Source organism: Larus michahellis, chromosome 4, assembly GCF_964199755.1.
Source record: "Larus michahellis chromosome 4, bLarMic1.1, whole genome shotgun sequence".
Lineage (NCBI taxonomy): Eukaryota > Metazoa > Chordata > Aves > Charadriiformes > Laridae > Larus > Larus michahellis.
In genome coordinates this window covers 75,312,323-75,326,999 of record NC_133899.1, presented here as the reverse complement: position 1 = coordinate 75,326,999, position 14,677 = coordinate 75,312,323, and the positions used below count along the sequence as shown (strand labels likewise).

At 57.5% G+C, this 14,677-nt stretch overlaps 1 protein-coding gene across 1 annotated transcript in view; it reads right to left on the bottom strand.

The window, feature by feature from the left end:
- LOC141743098 (mucin-5AC-like) overlaps positions 1-14,677 on the bottom strand; it is a 56,847-nt gene that overhangs the window by 16,429 nt on the left and 25,741 nt on the right. The window contains 12 exon segments of the mRNA XM_074586821.1: positions 143-1,567; positions 2,132-2,179; positions 3,074-3,210; positions 3,764-3,794; positions 3,854-4,159; positions 5,252-5,329; positions 6,557-6,835; positions 8,462-8,551; positions 9,242-10,078; positions 11,183-11,236; positions 11,687-12,229; positions 12,770-14,424. Of these exon segments, the coding sequence (XP_074442922.1) occupies positions 143-1,567; positions 2,132-2,179; positions 3,074-3,210; positions 3,764-3,794; positions 3,854-4,159; positions 5,252-5,329; positions 6,557-6,835; positions 8,462-8,551; positions 9,242-10,078; positions 11,183-11,236; positions 11,687-12,229; positions 12,770-14,424 (5,483 nt within the window).

Genomic DNA, 14,677 nt, shown 5'->3' with positions numbered 1-14,677 from the left:
TTGATCTGTGGAAGGTGGTGATGGTGGGTCTGGTGGTGGGCAAGGGTGTGGTGACGTGGCAATTGTAGTTAGGAGTGCAGCAGAGGACGCGGATCCTGTAGTTGAGGCACATCTTAAATTTGCCAGTCTGGTCTTCGTTCTTGCACACCAGTCCAAAGTTGACGTCGCACTGCACGACCTGTCCGACGTGTTGGATGGAAACCTCGGGGTAGTCCTCCGCCTGGCACTCGATTTCCTTTGGCTGTTGACAGACTTTCTTCCCGGCGGCGCGGATGTGCTGGTAGGTTTCGAAGTCTCCCTGGCTGGGTCCCGCAGAGGGGAAGTCGACGTCGAACCATTCGCTCCAGGAGCACACTTCGGGTTCACAGGTGGTAGTGGACGGGGTGGTGGTGCGGATCTCGGTGGGGTGGGATGTGGAAGGTGTTGGTGTGGGGCTGGTGGTGCTGGTGGAGGTTTGCGTTGTGGTTTCCGAGGAGGTGGGCTGCGTGGTGGTGGTGGTGGAGGTCGTGACTGTGGTGGAGGTTGGGGTGGTGGTGGTTGATCTGTGGGAGGTGGTGATGGTGGGGCTGGTGGTGGGCAAGGGTGTGGTGACGTGGCAATTGTAGTTAGGTGTGCAGCAGAGGACGCGGATCCTGTAGTTGAGGCACATCTTAAATTTGCCAGTCTGGTCTTCATTCTTGCACACCAGTCCAAAGTTGACGTCGCACTGCACGACCTGTCCAACGTGTTGGATGGAAACCTCGGGGTAGTCCTCCGCCTGGCACTCGATTTCCTTTGGCTGTTGACAGACTTTCTTCCCGGCGGCGCGGATGTGCTGGTAGGTTTCGAAGTCTCCCTGGCTGGGCCCCGAGGAGGGGAAGTCGACGTCGAACCATTCGCTCCAGGAGCACACTTCGGGTTCACAGGTGGTAGTGGACGGGGTGGTGGTGCGGATCTCGGTGGGGTGGGATGTGGAAGGTGTTGGCGTGGGGCTGGTGATGCTGGTGGAGGTTTGCGTTGTGGTTTCCGAGGAGGTGGGCTGCGTGGTGGTGGTGGTGGAGGTCGTGACTGTGGTGGAGGTTGGGGCGGTGGTGGTTGATCTGTGGAAGGTGGTGATGGTGGGTCTGGTGGTGGGCAAGGGTGTGGTGACGTGGCAATTGTAGTTAGGTGTGCAGCAGAGGACGCGGATCCTGTAGTTGAGGCACATCTTAAATTTGCCAGTCTGGTCTTCATTCTTGCACACCAGTCCAAAGTTGACGTCGCACTGCACGACCTGTCCGACGTGTTGGATGGAAACCTCGGGGTAGTCCTCCGCCTGGCACTCGATTTCCTTTGGCTGTTGACAGACTTTCTTCCCGGCGGCGCGGATGTGCTGGTAGGTTTCAAAGTCTCCCTGGCTGGGTCCCGAGGAGGGGAAGTCGACGTCGAACCATTCGCTCCAGGAGCACACTTCGGGTTCACAGGTGGTAGTGGACGGGGTGGTGGTGCGGATCTCGGTGGGGTGGGATGTGGAAGGTGTTGGCGTGGGGCTGGTGGTGCTGGTGGAGGTTTGCGTTGTGGTTTCCGAGGAGGTGGGCTGCGTGGTGGTGGTGGTGGAGGTCGTGACTGTGGTGGAGGTTGGGGCGGTGGTGGTTGATCTGTGGAAGGTGGTGATGGTGGGTCTGGTGGTGGGCAAGGGTGTGGTGACGTGGCAATTGTAGTTAGGAGTGCAGCAGAGGACGCGGATCCTGTAGTTGAGGCACATCTTAAATTTGCCAGTCTGGTCTTCGTTCTTGCACACCAGTCCAAAGTTGACGTCGCACTGCACGACCTGTCCGACGTGTTGGATGGAAACCTCGGGGTAGTCCTCCGCCTGGCACTCGATTTCCTTTGGCTGTTGACAGACTTTCTTCCCGGCGGCGCGGATGTGCTGGTAGGTTTCGAAGTCTCCCTGGCTGGGTCCCGCAGAGGGGAAGTCGACGTCGAACCATTCGCTCCAGGAGCACACTTCGGGTTCACAGGTGGTAGTGGACGGGGTGGTGGTGCGGATCTCAGTGGGGTGGAATGTGGAAGGTGTTGGCGTGGGGCTGGTGGTGCTGGTGGAGGTTTGCGTTGTGGTTTCCGAGGAGGTGGGCTGCGTGGTGGTGGTGGTGGAGGTCGTGACTGTGGTGGAGGTTGGGGCGGTGGTGGTTGATCTGTGGGAGGTGGTGATGGTGGGGCTGGTGGTGGGCAAGGGTGTGGTGACGTGGCAATTGTAGTTAGGTGTGCAGCAGAGGACGCGGATCCTGTAGTTGAGGCACATCTTAAATTTGCCAGTCTGGTCTTCGTTCTTGCACACCAGTCCAAAGTTGACGTCGCACTGCACGACCTGTCCGACGTGTTGGATGGAAACCTCGGGGTAGTCCTCCGCCTGGCACTCGATTTCCTTTGGCTGTTGACAGACTTTCTTCCCGGCGGCGCGGATGTGCTGGTAGGTTTCGAAGTCTCCCTGGCTGGGTCCCGCAGAGGGGAAGTCGACGTCGAACCATTCGCTCCAGGAGCACACTTCGGGTTCACAGGTGGTAGTGGACGGGGTGGTGGTGCGGATCTCGGTGGGGTGGGATGTGGAAGGTGTTGGCGTGGGGCTGGTGATGCTGGTGGAGGTTTGCGTTGTGGTTTCCGAGGAGGTGGGCTGCGTGGTGGTGGTGGTGGAGGTCGTGACTGTGGTGGAGGTTGGGGTGGTGGTGGTTGATCTGTGGAAGGTGGTGATGGTGGGTCTGGTGGTGGGCAAGGGTGTGGTGACGTGGCAATTGTAGTTAGGAGTGCAGCAGAGGACGCGGATCCTGTAGTTGAGGCACATCTTAAATTTGCCAGTCTGGTCTTCATTCTTGCACACCAGTCCAAAGTTGACGTCGCACTGCACGACCTGTCCAACGTGTTGGATGGAAACCTCGGGGTAGTCCTCCGCCTGGCACTCGATTTCCTTTGGCTGTTGACAGACTTTCTTCCCGGCGGCGCGGATGTGCTGGTAGGTTTCGAAGTCTCCCTGGCTGGGCCCCGAGGAGGGGAAGTCGACGTCGAACCATTCGCTCCAGGAGCACACTTCGGGTTCACAGGTGGTAGTGGACGGGGTGGTGGTGCGGATCTCGGTGGGGTGGGATGTGGAAGGTGTTGGCGTGGGGCTGGTGGTGCTGGTGGAGGTTTGCGTTGTGGTTTCCGTGGAGGTGGGCTGCGTGGTGGTGGTGGAGGTCAGGAGTGTGGTGGAGGTCGTGACTGTGGTGGAGGTTGGGGCGGTGGTGGTTGATCTGTGGAAGGTGGTGATGGTGGGTCTGGTGGTGGGCAAGGGTGTGGTGACGTGGCAATTGTAGTTAGGAGTGCAGCAGAGGACGCGGATCCTGTAGTTGAGGCACATCTTAAATTTGCCAGTCTGGTCTTCGTTCTTGCACACCAGTCCAAAGTTGACGTCGCACTGCACGACCTGTCCGACGTGTTGGATGGAAACCTCGGGGTAGTCCTCCGCCTGGCACTCGATTTCCTTTGGCTGTTGACAGACTTTCTTCCCGGCGGCGCGGATGTGCTGGTAGGTTTCGAAGTCTCCCTGGCTGGGTCCCGCAGAGGGGAAGTCGACGTCGAACCATTCGCTCCAGGAGCACACTTCGGGTTCACAGGTGGTAGTGGACGGGGTGGTGGTGCGGATCTCGGTGGGGTGGGATGTGGAAGGTGTTGGCGTGGGGCTGGTGGTGCTGGTGGAGGTTTGCGTTGTGGTTTCCGTGGAGGTGGGCTGCGTGGTGGTGGTGGAGGTCAGGAGTGTGGTGGAGGTCGTGACTGTGGCGGAGGTTGGGGCGGTGGTGGTTGATCTGTGGAAGGTGGTGATGGTGGGGCTGGTGGTGGGCAAGGGTGTGGTGACGTGGCAATTGTAGTTAGGTGTGCAGCAGAGGACGCGGATCCTGTAGTTGAGGCACATCTTAAATTTGCCAGTCTGGTCTTCGTTCTTGCACACCAGTCCAAAGTTGACGTCGCACTGCACGACCTGTCCGACGTGTTGGATGGAAACCTCGGGGTAGTCCTCCGCCTGGCACTCGATTTCCTTTGGCTGTTGACAGACTTTCTTCCCGGCGGCGCGGATGTGCTGGTAGGTTTCGAAGTCTCCCTGGCTGGGTCCCGAGGAGGGGAAGTCGACGTCGAACCATTCGCTCCAGGAGCACACTTCGGGTTCACAGGTGGTAGTGGACGGGGTGGTGGTGCGGATCTCAGTGGGGTGGGATGTGGAAGGTGTTGGCGTGGGGCTGGTGGTGCTGGTGGAGGTTTGCGTTGTGGTTTCCGAGGAGGTGGGCTGCGTGGTGGTGGTGGTGGAGGTCGTGACTGTGGTGGAGGTTGGGGCGGTGGTGGTTGATCTGTGGAAGGTGGTGATGGTGGGTCTGGTGGTGGGCAAGGGTGTGGTGACGTGGCAATTGTAGTTAGGTGTGCAGCAGAGGACGCGGATCCTGTAGTTGAGGCACATCTTAAATTTGCCAGTCTGGTCTTCGTTCTTGCACACCAGTCCAAAGTTGACGTCGCACTGCACGACCTGTCCGACGTGTTGGATGGAAACCTCGGGGTAGTCCTCCGCCTGGCACTCGATTTCCTTTGGCTGTTGACAGACTTTCTTCCCGGCGGCGCGGATGTGCTGGTAGGTTTCGAAGTCTCCCTGGCTGGGTCCCGCAGAGGGGAAGTCAACGTCAAACCATTCGCTCCAGGAGCACACTTCGGGTTCACAGGTGGTAGTGGACGGGGTGGTGGTGCGGATCTCGGTGGGGTGGGATGTGGAAGGTGTTGGCGTGGGGCTGGTGGTGCTGGTGGAGGTTTGCGTTGTGGTTTCCGAGGAGGTGGGCTGCGTGGTGGTGGTGGTGGAGGTCGTGACTGTGGTGGAGGTTGGGGCGGTGGTGGTTGATCTGTGGAAGGTGGTGATGGTGGGTCTGGTGGTGGGCAAGGGTGTGGTGACGTGGCAATTGTAGTTAGGTGTGCAGCAGAGGACGCGGATCCTGTAGTTGAGGCACATCTTAAATTTGCCAGTCTGGTCTTCGTTCTTGCACACCAGTCCAAAGTTGACGTCGCACTGCACGACCTGTCCGACGTGTTGGATGGAAACCTCGGGGTAGTCCTCCGCCTGGCACTCGATTTCCTTTGGCTGTTGACAGACTTTCTTCCCGGCGGCGCGGATGTGCTGGTAGGTTTCGAAGTCTCCCTGGCTGGGTCCCGCAGAGGGGAAGTCAACGTCAAACCATTCGCTCCAGGAGCACACTTCGGGTTCACAGGTGGTAGTGGACGGGGTGGTGGTGCGGATCTCGGTGGGGTGGGATGTGGAAGGTGTTGGCGTGGGGCTGGTGGTGCTGGTGGAGGTTTGCGTTGTGGTTTCCGAGGAGGTGGGCTGCGTGGTGGTGGTGGTGGAGGTCGTGACTGTGGTGGAGGTTGGGGCGGTGGTGGTTGATCTGTGGAAGGTGGTGATGGTGGGTCTGGTGGTGGGCAAGGGTGTGGTGACGTGGCAATTGTAGTTAGGAGTGCAGCAGAGGACGCGGATCCTGTAGTTGAGGCACATCTTAAATTTGCCAGTCTGGTCTTCGTTCTTGCACACCAGTCCAAAGTTGACGTCGCACTGCACGACCTGTCCGACGTGTTGGATGGAAACCTCGGGGTAGTCCTCCGCCTGGCACTCGATTTCCTTTGGCTGTTGACAGACTTTCTTCCCGGCGGCGCGGATGTGCTGGTAGGTTTCGAAGTCTCCCTGGCTGGGTCCCGAGGAGGGGAAGTCGACGTCGAACCATTCGCTCCAGGAGCACACTTCGGGTTCACAGGTGGTAGTGGACGGGGTGGTGGTGCGGATCTCAGTGGGGTGGGATGTGGAAGGTGTTGGCGTGGGGCTGGTGGTGCTGGTGGAGGTTTGCGTTGTGGTTTCCGAGGAGGTGGGCTGCGTGGTGGTGGTGGTGGAGGTCGTGACTGTGGTGGAGGTTGGGGCGGTGGTGGTTGATCTGTGGAAGGTGGTGATGGTGGGTCTGGTGGTGGGCAAGGGTGTGGTGACGTGGCAATTGTAGTTAGGTGTGCAGCAGAGGACGCGGATCCTGTAGTTGAGGCACATCTTAAATTTGCCAGTCTGGTCTTCGTTCTTGCACACCAGTCCAAAGTTGACGTCGCACTGCACGACCTGTCCGACGTGTTGGATGGAAACCTCGGGGTAGTCCTCCGCCTGGCACTCGATTTCCTTTGGCTGTTGACAGACTTTCTTCCCGGCGGCGCGGATGTGCTGGTAGGTTTCGAAGTCTCCCTGGCTGGGTCCCGCAGAGGGGAAGTCGACGTCAAACCATTCGCTCCAGGAGCACACTTCGGGTTCACAGGTGGTAGTGGACGGCGTGGTGGTGCGGATCTCGGTGGGGTGGGATGTGGAAGGTGTTGGCGTGGGGCTGGTGGTGCTGGTGGAGGTTTGCGTTGTGGTTTCCGAGGAGGTGGGCTGCGTGGTGGTGGTGGTGGAGGTCGTGACTGTGGTGGAGGTTGGGGTGGTGGTGGTTGATCTGTGGAAGGTGGTGATGGTGGGTCTGGTGGTGGGCAAGGGTGTGGTGACGTGGCAATTGTAGTTAGGAGTGCAGCAGAGGACGCGGATCCTGTAGTTGAGGCACATCTTAAATTTGCCAGTCTGGTCTTCGTTCTTGCACACCAGTCCAAAGTTGACGTCGCACTGCACGACCTGTCCGACGTGTTGGATGGAAACCTCGGGGTAGTCCTCCGCCTGGCACTCGATTTCCTTTGGCTGTTGACAGACTTTCTTCCCGGCGGCGCGGATGTGCTGGTAGGTTTCGAAGTCTCCCTGGCTGGGTCCCGCAGAGGGGAAGTCGACGTCGAACCATTCGCTCCAGGAGCACACTTCGGGTTCACAGGTGGTAGTGGACGGGGTGGTGGTGCGGATCTCGGTGGGGTGGGATGTGGAAGGTGTTGGCGTGGGGCTGGTGGTGCTGGTGGAGGTTTGCGTTGTGGTTTCCGAGGAGGTGGGCTGCGTGGTGGTGGTGGTGGAGGTCGTGACTGTGGTGGAGGTTGGGGCGGTGGTGGTTGATCTGTGGAAGGTGGTGATGGTGGGTCTGGTGGTGGGCAAGGGTGTGGTGACGTGGCAATTGTAGTTAGGAGTGCAGCAGAGGACGCGGATCCTGTAGTTGAGGCACATCTTAAATTTGCCAGTCTGGTCTTCGTTCTTGCACACCAGTCCAAAGTTGACATCGCACTGCACGACCTGTCCGACGTGTTGGATGGAAACCTCGGGGTAGTCCTCCGCCTGGCACTCGATTTCCTTTGGCTGTTGACAGACTTTCTTCCCGGCGGCGCGGATGTGCTGGTAGGTTTCGAAGTCTCCCTGGCTGGGCCCCGCAGAGGGGAAGTCGACGTCAAACCATTCGCTCCAGGAGCACACTTCGGGTTCACAGGTGGTAGTGGACGGCGTGGTGGTGCGGATCTCGGTGGGGTGGGATGTGGAAGGTGTTGGCGTGGGGCTGGTGGTGCTGGTGGAGGTTTGCGTTGTGGTTTCCGAGGAGGTGGGCTGCGTGGTGGTGGTGGTGGAGGTCGTGACTGTGGTGGAGGTTGGGGCGGTGGTGGTTGATCTGTGGAAGGTGGTGACGGTGGGTCTGGTGGTGGGCAAGGGTGTGGTGACGTGGCAATTGTAGTTAGGAGTGCAGCAGAGGACGCGGATCCTGTAGTTGAGGCACATCTTAAATTTTCCAGTCTGGTCTTCGTTCTTGCACACCAGTCCAAAGTTGACATCGCACTGCACGACCTGTCCGACGTGTTGGATGGAAACCTCGGGGTAGTCCTCTGCCTGGCACTCGATTTCCTTTGGCTGTTGACAGACTTTCTTCCCGGCGGCGCGGATGTGCTGGTAGGTTTCGAAGTCTCCCTGGCTGGGCCCCGAGGAGGGGAAGTCGACGTCGAACCATTCGCTCCAGGAGCACACTTCGGGTTCACAGGTGGTAGTGGACGGCGTGGTGGTGCGGATCTCAGTGGGGTGGGATGTGGAAGGTGTTGGCGTGGGGCTGGTGGTGCTGGTGGAGGTTTGCGTTGTGGTTTCCGAGGAGGTGGGCTGCGTGGTGGTGGTGGTGGAGGTCGTGACTGTGGTGGAGGTTGGGGCGGTGGTGGTTGATCTGTGGAAGGTGGTGATGGTGGGTCTGGTGGTGGGCAAGGGTGTGGTGACGTGGCAATTGTAGTTAGGTGTGCAGCAGAGGACGCGGATCCTGTAGTTGAGGCACATCTTAAATTTGCCAGTCTGGTCTTCGTTCTTGCACACCAGTCCAAAGTTGACGTCGCACTGCACGACCTGTCCGACGTGTTGGATGGAAACCTCGGGGTAGTCCTCCGCCTGGCACTCGATTTCCTTTGGCTGTTGACAGACTTTCTTCCCGGCGGCGCGGATGTGCTGGTAGGTTTCGAAGTCTCCCTGGCTGGGTCCCGCAGAGGGGAAGTCGACGTCAAACCATTCGCTCCAGGAGCACACTTCGGGTTCACAGGTGGTAGTGGACGGCGTGGTGGTGCGGATCTCGGTGGGGTGGGATGTGGAAGGTGTTGGCGTGGGGCTGGTGGTGCTGGTGGAGGTTTGCGTTGTGGTTTCCGAGGAGGTGGGCTGCGTGGTGGTGGTGGTGGAGGTCGTGACTGTGGTGGAGGTTGGGGCGGTGGTGGTTGATCTGTGGAAGGTGGTGATGGTGGGTCTGGTGGTGGGCAAGGGTGTGGTGACGTGGCAATTGTAGTTAGGAGTGCAGCAGAGGACGCGGATCCTGTAGTTGAGGCACATCTTAAATTTGCCAGTCTGGTCTTCGTTCTTGCACACCAGTCCAAAGTTGACGTCGCACTGCACGACCTGTCCGACGTGTTGGATGGAAACCTCGGGGTAGTCCTCCGCCTGGCACTCGATTTCCTTTGGCTGTTGACAGACTTTCTTCCCGGCGGCGCGGATGTGCTGGTAGGTTTCGAAGTCTCCCTGGCTGGGTCCCGCAGAGGGGAAGTCGACGTCGAACCATTCGCTCCAGGAGCACACTTCGGGTTCACAGGTGGTAGTGGACGGGGTGGTGGTGCGGATCTCAGTGGGGTGGGATGTGGAAGGTGTTGGCGTGGGGCTGGTGGTGCTGGTGGAGGTTTGCGTTGTGGTTTCCGAGGAGGTGGGCTGCGTGGTGGTGGTGGTGGAGGTCGTGACTGTGGTGGAGGTTGGGGTGGTGGTGGTTGATCTGTGGAAGGTGGTGATGGTGGGTCTGGTGGTGGGCAAGGGTGTGGTGACGTGGCAATTGTAGTTAGGAGTGCAGCAGAGGACGCGGATCCTGTAGTTGAGGCACATCTTAAATTTGCCAGTCTGGTCTTCGTTCTTGCACACCAGTCCAAAGTTGACGTCGCACTGCACGACCTGTCCGACGTGTTGGATGGAAACCTCGGGGTAGTCCTCCGCCTGGCACTCGATTTCCTTTGGCTGTTGACAGACTTTCTTCCCGGCGGCGCGGATGTGCTGGTAGGTTTCGAAGTCTCCCTGGCTGGGTCCCGCAGAGGGGAAGTCGACGTCGAACCATTCGCTCCAGGAGCACACTTCGGGTTCACAGGTGGTAGTGGACGGGGTGGTGGTGCGGATCTCGGTGGGGTGGGATGTGGAAGGTGTTGGCGTGGGGCTGGTGGTGCTGGTGGAGGTTTGCGTTGTGGTTTCCGAGGAGGTGGGCTGCGTGGTGGTGGTGGTGGAGGTCGTGACTGTGGTGGAGGTTGGGGCGGTGGTGGTTGATCTGTGGAAGGTGGTGATGGTGGGTCTGGTGGTGGGCAAGGGTGTGGTGACGTGGCAATTGTAGTTAGGAGTGCAGCAGAGGACGCGGATCCTGTAGTTGAGGCACATCTTAAATTTGCCAGTCTGGTCTTCGTTCTTGCACACCAGTCCAAAGTTGACATCGCACTGCACGACCTGTCCGACGTGTTGGATGGAAACCTCGGGGTAGTCCTCCGCCTGGCACTCGATTTCCTTTGGCTGTTGACAGACTTTCTTCCCGGCGGCGCGGATGTGCTGGTAGGTTTCGAAGTCTCCCTGGCTGGGCCCCGCAGAGGGGAAGTCGACGTCAAACCATTCGCTCCAGGAGCACACTTCGGGTTCACAGGTGGTAGTGGACGGCGTGGTGGTGCGGATCTCGGTGGGGTGGGATGTGGAAGGTGTTGGCGTGGGGCTGGTGGTGCTGGTGGAGGTTTGCGTTGTGGTTTCCGAGGAGGTGGGCTGCGTGGTGGTGGTGGTGGAGGTCGTGACTGTGGTGGAGGTTGGGGCGGTGGTGGTTGATCTGTGGAAGGTGGTGACGGTGGGTCTGGTGGTGGGCAAGGGTGTGGTGACGTGGCAATTGTAGTTAGGAGTGCAGCAGAGGACGCGGATCCTGTAGTTGAGGCACATCTTAAATTTTCCAGTCTGGTCTTCGTTCTTGCACACCAGTCCAAAGTTGACATCGCACTGCACGACCTGTCCGACGTGTTGGATGGAAACCTCGGGGTAGTCCTCTGCCTGGCACTCGATTTCCTTTGGCTGTTGACAGACTTTCTTCCCGGCGGCGCGGATGTGCTGGTAGGTTTCGAAGTCTCCCTGGCTGGGCCCCGAGGAGGGGAAGTCGACGTCGAACCATTCGCTCCAGGAGCACACTTCGGGTTCACAGGTGGTAGTGGACGGCGTGGTGGTGCGGATCTCAGTGGGGTGGGATGTGGAAGGTGTTGGCGTGGGGCTGGTGGTGCTGGTGGAGGTTTGCGTTGTGGTTTCCGAGGAGGTGGGCTGCGTGGTGGTGGTGGTGGAGGTCGTGACTGTGGTGGAGGTTGGGGCGGTGGTGGTTGATCTGTGGAAGGTGGTGATGGTGGGTCTGGTGGTGGGCAAGGGTGTGGTGACGTGGCAATTGTAGTTAGGTGTGCAGCAGAGGATGCGGATCCTGTAGTTGAGGCACATCTTAAATTTGCCAGTCTGGTCTTCGTTCTTGCACACCAGTCCAAAGTTGACGTCGCACTGCACGACCTGTCCGACGTGTTGGATGGAAACCTCGGGGTAGTCCTCCGCCTGGCACTCGATTTCCTTTGGCTGTTGACAGACTTTCTTCCCGGCGGCGCGGATGTGCTGGTAGGTTTCGAAGTCTCCCTGGCTGGGTCCCGCAGAGGGGAAGTCGACGTCGAACCATTCGCTCCAGGAGCACACTTCGGGTTCACAGGTGGTAGTGGACGGGGTGGTGGTGCGGATCTCGGTGGGGTGGGATGTGGAAGGTGTTGGCGTGGGGCTGGTGATGCTGGTGGAGGTTTGCGTTGTGGTTTCCGAGGAGGTGGGCTGCGTGGTGGTGGTGGTGGAGGTCGTGACTGTGGTGGAGGTTGGGGCGGTGGTGGTTGATCTGTGGAAGGTGGTGATGGTGGGTCTGGTGGTGGGCAAGGGTGTGGTGACGTGGCAATTGTAGTTAGGTGTGCAGCAGAGGACGCGGATCCTGTAGTTGAGGCACATCTTAAATTTGCCAGTCTGGTCTTCGTTCTTGCACACCAGTCCAAAGTTGACGTCGCACTGCACGACCTGTCCAACGTGTTGGATGGAAACCTCGGGGTAGTCCTCCGCCTGGCACTCGATTTCCTTTGGCTGTTGACAGACTTTCTTCCCGGCGGCGCGGATGTGCTGGTAGGTTTCGAAGTCTCCCTGGCTGGGCCCCGCAGAGGGGAAGTCGACGTCGAACCATTCGCTCCAGGAGCACACTTCGGGTTCACAGGTGGTAGTGGACGGGGTGGTGGTGCGGATCTCAGTGGGGTGGGATGTGGAAGGTGTTGGCGTGGGGCTGGTGGTGCTGGTGGAGGTTTGCGTTGTGGTTTCCGAGGAGGTGGGCTGCGTGGTGGTGGTGGTGGAGGTCGTGACTGTGGTGGAGGTTGGGGCGGTGGTGGTTGATCTGTGGAAGGTGGTGATGGTGGGTCTGGTGGTGGGCAAGGTTGTGGTGACGTGGCAATTGTAGTTAGGAGTGCAGCAGAGGACGCGGATCCTGTAGTTGAGGCACATCTTAAATTTGCCAGTCTGGTCTTCGTTCTTGCACACCAGTCCAAAGTTGACATCGCACTGCACGACCTGTCCGACGTGTTGGATGGAAACCTCGGGGTAGTCCTCCGCCTGGCACTCGATTTCCTTTGGCTGTTGACAGACTTTCTTCCCGGCGGCGCGGATGTGCTGGTAGGTTTCGAAGTCTCCCTGGCTGGGTCCCGCAGAGGGGAAGTCAACGTCAAACCATTCGCTCCAGGAGCACACTTCGGGTTCACAGGTGGTAGTGGACGGGGTGGTGGTGCGGATCTCGGTGGGGTGGGATGTGGAAGGTGTTGGCGTGGGGCTGGTGGTGCTGGTGGAGGTTTGCGTTGTGGTTTCCGAGGAGGTGGGCTGCGTGGTGGTGGTGGTGGAGGTCGTGACTGTGGTGGAGGTTGGGGCGGTGGTGGTTGATCTGTGGAAGGTGGTGATGGTGGGTCTGGTGGTGGGCAAGGGTGTGGTGACGTGGCAATTGTAGTTAGGAGTGCAGCAGAGGACGCGGATCCTGTAGTTGAGGCACATCTTAAATTTGCCAGTCTGGTCTTCGTTCTTGCACACCAGTCCAAAGTTGACGTCGCACTGCACGACCTGTCCGACGTGTTGGATGGAAACCTCGGGGTAGTCCTCCGCCTGGCACTCGATTTCCTTTGGCTGTTGACAGACTTTCTTCCCGGCGGCGCGGATGTGCTGGTAGGTTTCGAAGTCTCCCTGGCTGGGCCCCGAGGAGGGGAAGTCGACGTCGAACCATTCGCTCCAGGAGCACACTTCGGGTTCACAGGTGGTAGTGGACGGGGTGGTGGTGCGGATCTCAGTGGGGTGGGATGTGGAAGGTGTTGGCGTGGGGCTGGTGGTGCTGGTGGAGGTTTGCGTTGTGGTTTCCGTGGAGGTGGGCTGCGTGGTGGTGGTGGAGGTCAGGAGTGTGGTGGAGGTCGTGACTGTGGTGGAGGTTGGGGCGGTGGTGGTTGATCTGTGGAAGGTGGTGATGGTGGGGCTGGTGGTGGGCAAGGGTGTGGTGACGTGGCAATTGTAGTTAGGTGTGCAGCAGAGGACGCGGATCCTGTAGTTGAGGCACATCTTAAATTTGCCAGTCTGGTCTTCGTTCTTGCACACCAGTCCAAAGTTGACGTCGCACTGCACGACCTGTCCGACGTGTTGGATGGAAACCTCGGGGTAGTCCTCCGCCTGGCACTCGATTTCCTTTGGCTGTTGACAGACTTTCTTCCCGGCGGCGCGGATGTGCTGGTAGGTTTCGAAGTCTCCCTGGCTGGGCCCCGAGGAGGGGAAGTCGACGTCGAACCATTCGCTCCAGGAGCACACTTCGGGTTCACAGGTGGTAGTGGACGGGGTGGTGGTGCGGATCTCGGTGGGGTAGGATGTGGAAGGTGCCGTAGTGGGGCTTGAGGGTGTTGTTGTATTTGCTTCATAATATGTGTGTGTTGTTGATTGCGATGTAGTTCTCGTATGAATATATTCTGTTTCTGGTGGAGGTGTTGGTACTGTAGTTGTCTTATGTTTTGTTTGAAAGTTTGGTGGTGTTGATAGTTCTGTGAATGATGTACTTGGAATCATTGAAAAAATCGTGGTACTTGTATGTGGTGTTGTTGTTTGCTGGCATGGTGCTGTTATATTTCTACAGCATTTAAATCTTAATTTGTAGTTATAGCAGATGGGTGGTAGTTGGTCTTTATTGTAGCATTTCAGTCCTTCTTCTGTATTACATGTAATGTGTTGCTCCAGTAGGGGATACGGTGTATTGGGGAACCTTACTGCTCTGCATTCTACTGCCTTTCTATTATCACAGACTTCGTATCCATGATTTTCAATGTTCTGAATTGTATCGAAGTCTCCATCATCGTACCCAGACCCTGGATAACTGACATCATACCACATTGACCAAGAGCATTCTTCTTTAATGCAAAGAGGAGTTGTTGAAGGAGAAGTGGTGACAGGTGTTGTCATTTTGGTTGTGGTTGTTTCTTCAGTAGGTGAAGGTATGAATGTTGTAGTTTTGTAAGTTGTAGTAACTAGTGATGTGGTGGTCGAAAACGATGTTTCTTCAGTTGGTGTTGATATTTCTGTGCTCTTAGCCGTAGTTGTGATCGGTGTTGACGTGCTGAAATGTGTTGTGAGAGAGCATGGTACAAAAACACAGCATAAGATTCTGATTTCATAATTGTTGCACATTGTTGAAATTTGATCTTTGTTGTAACATATAAGCCCAGCTGTTGTGCTGCATTCTACTTTTTGGCCAAGGTCTTTCAGTGGTATATTAGGGAATTTCTCTGCTCTGCATTGAATAGCCCGTGGAGTTTTACAGACCGCATAACCTTTAGATCTCAAATCATCAAAGGTTTCAAAATCTCCACCATCGTAGCCAGGGGTTTGCAGACTCCCATCATACCATTCTGACCATTCACAGACTTCACGAACACATACTGATGTAGTTGGTGACACTGTGAAAGAGAAAAAGAAGAGACCATGAAACTTAGAGTTAATTCCTGTATCTCTTTTTTATTATATTAAATGGCCTGAAAATTTCTCTAAGGTCATTCGCTTGCATTGTGAGCCTGTAGTGCATCAGTTTATTGTACTTATAATTTAATATGAAGTAGAACAGAAAATCCATCACCCAGCAATTTAATGTACTGACTCCCTTGGAAGTGTCGCTTCCCAAGAGAATGACAATTATCTTTTACAAAGTGCTAA